Raw genomic sequence first — 10,277 nt, 5'->3', positions numbered from 1 at the left:
GTAGGTGGTGGGGGTGCTGTGATTCAGATGTATCCTGTGTGTGTGTATTTGTGTGTTTGAGTCTCTGTAGGAGCCGGTGCATATAAACCCCATAACTGTACTCATAAATCTGATTCGGCAATTCCTTCAAGAGTCCAAACACTTGGCTCAACTCCTGGTCTGCTAAGTGATAAAGCAAATCCTCCAGATAAACAACAACGGCCTTCTCATCCTACTCCAGCCCTTCTATCACCATCACCTGCTCTTTTCATTTTCATCCCCTCATTTCATAATTTCAAAGAGGCCTGATTTATTTACACACTATTTATTAGTCCATTAGGAGTTCTCTCTGCTCTTTTTCACAATGGCCTTCTCTTTCTTCATCCCTTTATTTTTTCCTCTCCGGCTACCAGTCCAATTATCCCTTTATCCTTCCTGTGTCCTTCTATAACCCACCGTTTCCACTCCCAGCATTTCTCTTCCAGACTGTTCTTCTCTCTGCTTTTTCTATTTGTAGTAATTTATCGGGTTGATTGTTGCCAAAGCAGCAACACAAACACAAAAGCAGTCACATACATACAATAAAATAGGAATAACTGGAATAACAGTATGAGTTTTAAGTGGATTTTAGTATTTCTGTAAGCTTATCACAGTGAAGGAAGTGAAGGTCGTTGTCTCAATTTCAAATCAAGATTTATTTGTAAAATTCTTCTTTTACCCTTGTCTTTTCTATCCTGTTAGCCATATTTATCCAGCTTTCAGGGCCTTGACTATCACTGCAAATTCTCACTGTTGGTGTCAAGTACTAAATTATTTATACTGGGTGCCAGATAAGTTTACCACCCAAGCTTGTGTGTGAGAGAGCCTTAGTCAAAGGGCGTTGTCTTCTGACAGATGTTTTCTGGAACAGATGCTAAGCTGAAAGAGTGACTTCCTCCCTGACCTCTCTCTTTTTTCTCTGATGAATCTCTAGACATGACATCCACACCAACACCGCACAACTGCACACAGTACTCCCTACATTCCTAGATCACGGATATCTTTAAATCGAAACGCAATCCTTTAAAATGCAATCCCACAGTAACACCATAAACCATCCACAGACTCATAGTGCCTCATAACTCCAAAAGTCGAGATAAAAGCTCGCAATAAGTGATGAAAGCTTAAAACATGTTTGACTGCCAGTGTTTAGTACTATTTATATATTATTAAAATATTTATTAAGATTTCAAATTAGCTTTAAAAATTTTGGTTTTCATTTAGTTTTAGTTACTTTGTGCTTTTTCCCCCCATTTACTTATACTTCAATTTTAGTTTAATAATTCAAATTAAACTTTAGTTATGAAGGCAATATAGTTAACAATAACACTGTCAAAAGCAACAAGCAATGAATAGAACATATTAATGATTTCTTGGTTTCTATTTTTGCCATCAATGCTCATTTAAATAATAGAGCACTGTTTAATTTTGTGTCACTAATGATCGCTTAAATTTAAGGATTTCAGGTTGGTTTGTCACTCCGAAGTGCTTTTAACATGAAAATTGCATTATTTGTTAAACAGCAAGGTCAATCGACTTGATACAGCATAATTCTGGACAGCTTCATCATCTCTGAGAGTAACTCATCTCCCATGTATCCACTTAAACACTTCAGACATTGTTCCTCATAATAAAAGGTTCATAATTACAATAAGCAAAGCTAACTCTCATAAGTCCAGAAGTTTCCATTACATGCTCAACCGAGTCTGTTTCTCCAACCATGGGAGGAGAGAGAATACTGCAGAGCTTTAACCAGGAAAGAGCACACGCAAGTTGGCAGGGACCTCTTTTTCCCCTTTCTGTCTCTATCTTTCCAGTGGCAATGCTGTCATCTCTAGGATTCTTTTTGTAGTGGTTTTTGTGGTGGTCAAACAGGGACCACATTAACAGCAGGTGCTAAATTAGTCTAAATATGCCAGAGAGAACAGAGTATGGTGTTGTGTTTGTGGTTGTGTAGGATGTGTACTTTAGTTGGCAAAGGGACAGACTAGGAAAAGAAGAAAGAGATGGACAAAAGTGGGGAGAAAATGATTGAAGTTTGTGTGTGTGAGAGAGAAGGATTGTGTGAGCTTGTGTTTTTGCTCTAGGGCTAATCTACGCCCCCTCACACACTTTGACGCTGATAGCTGGTGAACACACCATGGGCTAACATTAACATTGAGAGCAGGCTAACGAAAGCAATCATGGAGCTGAAGGATTCAAAAGCGTGAGTGAAAGACTGAATGTACTGTAATCAGGACTAGGGGATGAAATGTGCCCTAAAAGTGTGTTAAATGTGAAAAATACACCTGTAAGTGTGCAAACCCAAATTAACATGACAAAAACATAAGGCCAAACAACAACAAACAGAATACTACAAACAAAGCGAAGTTAGATGCCATTAGCTAGTGTGTACTTGGGTGGTTCACTTAGATTCAGAATCCAGATTCAAAGTGGTTCTTTTAGAATTAAGATTTAGTTTTTTTCATTTTCAGAAGTCATTTCTATTCACATCTATATATAGTGCAGATTCAGAATTTATATGCAGTTTGGATCCTTTAGATTTAGAATTCAGATTCACGGCGGCTCGTTTATATCGAGAATATACGTATATATATTAATATATTATATTATGTGATATATATTCAATCTATATTTAGATTCAGAATTCATATTTAGTCTGGACACTGCATTTAGAATATATACAACTTCTACTGAGAATCCAAATTCAGGCCCAGAATTGTTCACTAACGTTCACGTTCACGTTTCCACTGATTGGTACTAGAGATGTTCCGATACTCTTTTTCTCTTCCCGATAGCGATTCCAATACCAGGGCTCAGGGTATCGGCCGATACAGAGAACTGATCCGATACCTGGGTGTGTATCTGTATATACAGCTGTATATACTAATGGCCCTGTGTAAATTGCTAGAATTATTTTATGGTGTGCTTCAGACTTATCCCTTAATAAAACATTAACAAATACATGGTGAACTACTGTATTTATTACAGTATTTTTATTATCTGACATGAATTTGACAGTAATATTATTTATATTATTATTTTTTCTTAAGCGAAAAAGAACTTCAAATGCAGCCAAGAATCTTACACCGTAAACTAAAAAAGTTATTTTAGTTTTCCAATATAACTCTATAAAAAACTGCAACAAATAAGTCTAGGAATATAAAAAATTATATATTAATCAGATAATCTCTTTACAACAAAACAATTAAAAAACAAGCAACCGTCTAGGCATAATTATTATTATTAATAGAGACGTATTATTATTACTACATAGAGACATATCTACTGTAGGCTACAACAGTAGCTTAATATATTGTCAATTTACTCACGTTAAAACGAACATTTATTTTGATGGGTTGCCATGAAGATCTTTGAGTGTCTGTGTTTAGGATATGACAGTTTTCTTAAACGGTAAATTCTCATGAAGTGACGGTTTATGCGTTCATGTCCTCATGTAGTGACACATGTCAGAGACTACAAAACAGCGAGCTCCCGCGCATCTCGCCCGTCACCCACAGAGATGTAGAATTTGCAGGAGTAATATTTAAATAGTATTTTGCAGTTAGATATTCACAGACACTAGTATATATTCGGCTACAGTCTGGAGCCCTGCACTTAGACTAACACGGTAACTTTCTACCGGTACTGCAGAGACGCCGGTATCATCACATTTTTAAATTTTCAGCACCGACTTGGTAGTGAAGTGCCAGTAATTGTGTCATCCCTAGTCGCCTTTTTACTGTTTCGTTGGTCCAGTCTGAAATACATCACAACTTCCTGTGTTTGCAATGCATTCTGAGCAGCGAAGAAGAACCGTGGAGCGGTTAGGCAAAGCTAGCGGTCATAACTAGGTCTTGTTTAAGAAAATGGTATCGGATCGGTATATGGGTTCATGTACTCGCCAATGCCGATGCCAGAATTTGTTGTGGTATCGGTGATATTTCCGATACTAGTATCAGAATCGGAACAACTCTAATTGGTACTGCACAGTACGGTTCGGTACAGTTCACTTTTGGGGAATTTTCCACTGGGTACCTGTGCTCGGTTGCATGAAACTCCTTAAGTGAGGGTTTCCCTGAGGGAGAAAAAATCCCTGAGGTAAGGGATTTCATTAAGAGCGTTGCAAGAAACCTCTTAACTGTCACCCTTACCTAAGTGTTTATACTAAGCCTTTCACAGTAGTTTCTGACAACATACGGCAAAGATCGCCGCGGTTGCTATAGTTACTACCTTTAACAGTAAACAGAACATAACGAACCACAAAGCCAAACGCTTGCTAAAATCACACTTGTATTAATATATTAGTCCTATGGAGAGTACAAACATAACAGAAAACAAAAAACGTAAACCAAACTGGACAGAGGACGAAAAGGGATTTCTTTTAGAAGAATTCACAAAAAGAAAAAACATTCTTCAAAGCCGCTATAACCCATCAGTCACTCATTCGCACAAATTGAAAGCCTGGCAGGAGATAACAGAAAAAATAAATTTAAGAAATCTTGCTGTCAAGCAAACACTAGAAGAAGTTATAAAAAAGTTTGAAAACAAAGTGGTGAGTTCAAGAAAAGAAATAGCAAACAATACAAAAAAATACGGAAAGACCGGTGAGTAACGTTCAAATGCTCGTGCCTGATAAATTGTATCAAAAAGGTATCGCGCTTGGTATGGAACAATGTTATTGTTTCGTTGTGTAAAGGAGGAGGGCCACCACCACAAGACCTATCCGATACAGCGAAATTGGTACAAGATATTTTAGGGAAGGATTCTCCTACTCTAGTCGGTATTCCAGGCGTTCCTCAAAGCAGTTCGGGAAGCAGGTAAAATAATGCAAATGAGCGCTACAACCTAAATTACATATACATATGTATAAACTTTTTTTTTTCGTGCAGTTTGTAAAACATCTTTTGTTTTCGTAAGTGGTTATAATAATAATAATAGTTTTCAGCCTTTCATCAACCATTCATCGTCTCCAAGGGATTATTACGATCATTAAAAACACGCCTTGGTATTTCCTCCTCTTCAATTAACACTAAATCAGCCATCGTATTTTGAGTTTAAGTTGATTTAAGGGAGCTGTTTTTGTCCCTTAAATTTATTAAGGTGAAATGGTCACTAAGGACTTTGTAGCAACGCTTAAGGGAACACTTAGATAATTAAGGGGAAAACTTAATAACAGCATTAAGTTCCTTAAGGAAACCCTTAGGGTTCTTTCTTGCAACCCAAGTTTCACTAAGGGTACCCTTAACCTTATATCTAAGGGATTTCTTAGTTTAAGGAATTTCATGCAACCTAGCACTGGTACTTTTTTCAGTACCACCACAGTTGAGGTTCCAAGCGAACCGTACCGTTACCAAAATGTGACGTTTAAACTCTGCTGATCACTGATTGGCCGGAGAGAATCGCCACTATCTGCATCATTGAACTTGTGACATGAGACGCAACAGACCTGCTAGATTTAAATCAGCACAGTCAGCGAAGATCGAATGCAACTGTTTTGAACGAGCACACTTTTTTTTAAACAACCAAAAAATTGCTGTTTCGTTGTCTGTTGAGGAGATACAAACATTCCTCTGGTTGATAGCAGAGGGGCGGATCCAGTGAGAGCTTGATGAGGCGACGCGGACTGAAGAAGTTTTTCAGGAGTCATGGCAATAGAGCCGGCGCAACGACATGTTAATAATCCCGCCTATTCTATAGTGGTACTAAACTGCAGTGGAAACGCAAACCAAACCAAGCAGAGCAGAGTCATACCATGCAGGGGAAAGGCGCCATAAGATTCAGAATCTCTATTATGGATGTTTATTTGTTAATGTTAAGGTTCAGAATTCTGATACTGAATGCTTTTTAACACAACCTGTACACAGAGTCTGTTCTATATTTAATTACAAATTAGATTCCATTTCTATTCAATTTTGATTTTTTTTAGATTCAGAGTGATTATTTAACATAGTGTTTCACTTTGGTTTCTGTAGATTCTTGATTCAGATTGGTTCTTAAATATGAAGTACATCTGTGCAGGTGTGTGTAATTGGAAGTGCAGTGAGCTGCATCATCACATTATCGGTGAAACAATCTAAGTGTTGTCGATCATAATGTGTCTAGAACTGGCACAGAATTTATTTTCTGTATGCAGTGGCTGCACTTCAGTTGCTTTGCATTAAACCAACTCTAGAGTCTCTGTGTGTGTGTATATATATGAACCTAGTTGCTTTTGAGAAGAGAAGAAACTGCATCTGCATTCATTGGAGATTCAAAATGCTCTCCTGCAGATCCAGATAAAAGGGGTAGAGATGTGGAGATTGAATTTCCCTCCCAATAACAGCCGCGTGGCCTCTTAGATCAGCCATGCAGAAAGATTTAATTACCAAAACCGATTACCCTAGTGGCAAATGTATCACATTGAAAAATGCAAGGATTCACACAGGAGGACTAGAGGACGATGTTTATGGGTATATACTGTAGCACGTTTGTGCAGACGTGTGCATCTGTGCATATCAGTGTCCACTCAGTGTGAAATCTTAGGCTCAGTTTAAGAGCTTGTCTCGTCTCTCATTCATCTCTGCATGACCTCTCATGTTTGCAGACTTAACTCTAAGAGGGCAATTTTCTCTCTCTCTCATTTCCCTCCCAACAGTCCCTCTTTCTCTTGCCCTTAATCTCTCCTTTATATATCTACAGCCATTTTAAAGGAGAATCTCACCCCAAAATTAAAATAAATTCATGATTTACTCCTTACAAATGTATTCCTTGTCATTAAACTGTTATTGTTTTAGTGGAACATGAAAAGAGAAATTTTGAAGAATCTTCAAGCAGAAAACAAATTACATTTAGAATTTACATTCAGAATTCAGATTGGCTCATTTACATAAGACTATACAGAAGCAACTTAAAAATTAGAATCCAGAATCAGAATTGTTCACTAAGGCTATGTTCAAATAGCACAAACCACACTGAAACTGATCTTTCAGATACACTGTAGGTTTGAAGATTTGCAGTGCAACTTCAGAATTCATGCACCTTATGACATTCTAGATCATGATTCTACATAGATTTAATCTGATATTCACCATCTTTGTGAACAGCCCAAATTTAAAATAAAATAAAAAACACAACAACAACAACACAAGATCAAGTAAATCAAAGAGGTTTGGAACAACATATGGATGAGTAAATGATGACAGAATATATTTTTTAAAGTAAACTGTACCATTTAACATCTTTCTTGTCCACCTCTCTCTTTCAGCGATCCCTTCACTCATCCCAGTCTTTCTCTGTGTTTTTCACCCATCCCTAGGGCAGACAGGTGGGACAACAGCTCGCTTTCTCTCTCCATTCCTTTGTATGTCTCATCTCACTTGCTCTCTGCTGTACGTATGCTTTTGTCTTATGCTTTTTCAGCCAGATTCAATGTCAGGTGTCACTTTCTGTGTTAAATATGTCATTTTCTCTCTTTTTCACTCTTTTCTTGCCTGGAGGGGATTAAGTCATCCTTCACTCTTCCCACACAGGCACCTTTCAATAAAAACTCCCTTACACTTTCATTGAAGTCTGAAAAAATACCCAGCATTCCAGAGGATGAAAGAGAAAGGATGTGTGAAAGGAAGATATCTGTAGTGGTCATGCATGGGCAGCTGTGGGGACTGCTGGCAGCTTTTAACACCCCTCTATATTTTTGCAGGGGCACACAGCACAAAAAAAAAAAAATCTGAAAATTTGCCATAGGCAGCTCTTGTGATTGCACCTTAAAGGAACACTCCACCGTTTTTTGAAATAGGGCTTATTCACATTATTTCCTACATTTAGATAGGTGGGCAAATGCATTTTTGTGTCAGTGCATGCATTGTTTTAGTTTGACTGGGTCGGCGTTAGCTTAGCTTAGCACAATGAATGGAATCCTTTGTTGCCAGCTAACATGGCCTGAGTAAAAGTGATCAAAAAAATAAAAAAAAACCCACCTAATTACTTCTTGTGGCCTGCGCATTCACAACGAGTACAAATAGCGATCCAGATTAACACTAGGCGATTTCCTAGGCAGATATTGACTTGGGACTATATTATGGGGAAGCACAGGCAAAGCACTGCTACTTCGGCGCAGAGATATCACGCAACACATGAAATCCCACGACTTCCGTCAACATACTGGCATGAATAGTAGCTGCCTGGCTATTTTCCTTACAGTACACGAATGGCGATGAACATGGCTGATTTTGAGAGAGACGAAGAGGGTGACTTCTCAGACAGTCAAGAACCAGAACCATACCTATTTGAACCAGAGTTTACAGAAGACGAGCTGCGTGCTTTGGAAATAGAATGACAGGAGGAGGAGGTTGCGATCGCTCAACAGCCTGAGGACGTGAGGATGAGAGCCAACATGAACTGGTGGTGTGAATGTGGGGGAATATGCCAATCTATGCCGACCGAAATAGAGTGTCTGTGCTGTAGAGAGTGGGACATGTTTTTGCCATTGATGATCAGGCTCAACACGTCAGATCAAGATGAGCGTGCCCGAAGTTGTGTCACATCTACAGAGGATTTCACGGCGCTGAGCCATTCTGCAGTACTCGATTTTTTTTTTCCGGTGTGACAAAGTGAACTGGAAAAAACGCCCCACGCCGAATGGACCAAATGGACAGCTGTCCACAGATTAAGTGATTTTTTAATCATGACGCATGTATAGATCGACCCATATTACACCTGTATTCACATAGAGTTGATGTTTTCTCAGGCAATATAGGTTATATAAGAAGAGAAATAAAAGACAACTTACATGTGCACTTTGTTCTTCCTGTGCTTTGAAAATAGATGGGACGGCCGTATCTTTCAGACGTAGTACCGTCTTTCTGGACTCATATTCCATTTTTTCAAAGTAGTCCTCTGGTGCAAAATGTTCTTCGCAAACACAATACTGCTTTATTTTGTTGAGAGGCGTTGAACTACAGATCTCCAGAGCTGCTAGCCATTTATTTCTCAGTTCCACATTAGATGGAATTCTGTGAAACATTACATTCGTGTATGTCCTTTGCTTGTTCTCACAACCTTTTGCTATGCAGGTAATAACCATGTTTGCTGTAACTTCTCAAAATAAATCATCCAAAAGCGAAGACACTCGGTGCAGGTCACGCCGGTATGTTCTTCTTCTTCTGTTTTTTTGACGCGTTGCACGCCGCTATGTTGACGGAATTCGTGGGATTTCATGTGTTGCGTGATATCTCTGCCCCGAAGTAGCAGTGCTTCGCCTAAGCAGCAGTGCTTCGCCTGTGCTTCCCCATAATATAGTCCCAAGTCAATATTATCTGCCTAGGAAATCGCCTAGTATTAATCTGGATCGCTATTTGTACTCGTTGTGAATACGCAGGCCACAAGAAGTAATTAGGTGGGTTTTTTAAATTTTTTTGATCACTTTTACTCAGGCCATGCTAGCTGGCAACAAAGGATTCCATTCATTGTGCTAAGCTAAGCTAACGCCGACCCAGTCAAACTAAAACAATGCATGCACTGACACAAAAATGCATTTGCCCACCTATCTAAATGTAGGAAATAATGTGAATAAGCCCTATTTCAAAAAACGGTGGAGTGTTCCTTTAAAGTTTGAGCAGGGACACAAATAATGTGACACGCATATATAAAAAGTGTATAAAGTGAATAAATGAGTGTGTGCTTGCAGTCGATGCTCCCTCAATGAAAATTACTGGGCATATTAAGAAATGCCTAAATAATGGAAATTATAATAATAATAATTTGTGACAACATCCACTCACCTCATGTTTTCCCTTCATTCTACAGATTCTGATGTCATTTTTGTTGGATTCCCATGTCCTCTTCTGTAACAGAGGGAACTTCAATAATTATGGACTGTTCATTTCCAGCATAATGCATGTGTGTGTTTTCTGTTCTCACCTTGCTGTAAAACATCTCTTCTCCCACCACGTTGTCTAGCTCCACTCGGAAAAGGTCGTCTCTGACACATAGGCACAAAGAGAGACTGTGAACCACTACAGCACAGTATAACAACACTGCAAAATAATTATTTTCTTTGTCAAATGTCTGAATCATCAAAACATCTTTGTCATCAAAAATTTACTATTACAACATATAACGTAATAAGATTTACACTTATATAATTCAAATTTAATTAGGTGTATGCTTAAAAGAAGAAAAGTATCTTGAAGAGTTACAATCCTCAGCCTCACATACTAAAGCATATGTATTCATCAAATGTTTAACAAATTGATATTACATTCTTGTTCCTACATTAA

The 10,277-nt window shown here is 38.3% G+C and overlaps 1 protein-coding gene across 2 annotated transcripts in view; it reads right to left on the bottom strand.

Moving 5' to 3' along the window:
* LOC132114708 (semaphorin-6B-like) overlaps positions 1-10,277 on the bottom strand; it is a 126,507-nt gene that overhangs the window by 47,314 nt on the left and 68,916 nt on the right. The window contains exons 4-5 of one of the 2 annotated variants that reach the window (XM_059522982.1): positions 9,919-9,979; positions 9,780-9,842 (exon numbers count right to left, since the gene is read on the bottom strand). In XM_059522982.1, coding sequence (XP_059378965.1) covers positions 9,780-9,842; positions 9,919-9,979 — 124 coding nt within the window. Of the gene's footprint in view, positions 1-9,779; positions 9,843-9,918; positions 10,035-10,277 lie in introns of both variants that reach the window. The other variant, XM_059522983.1, reaches the window with a different exon arrangement.

The sequence above is a fragment of the Carassius carassius genome, chromosome 34 (assembly GCF_963082965.1).
Source record: "Carassius carassius chromosome 34, fCarCar2.1, whole genome shotgun sequence".
Classification (NCBI taxonomy): Eukaryota; Metazoa; Chordata; class Actinopteri; order Cypriniformes; family Cyprinidae; genus Carassius; species Carassius carassius.
This window is presented reverse-complemented; position numbering and strand designations above follow the sequence as displayed.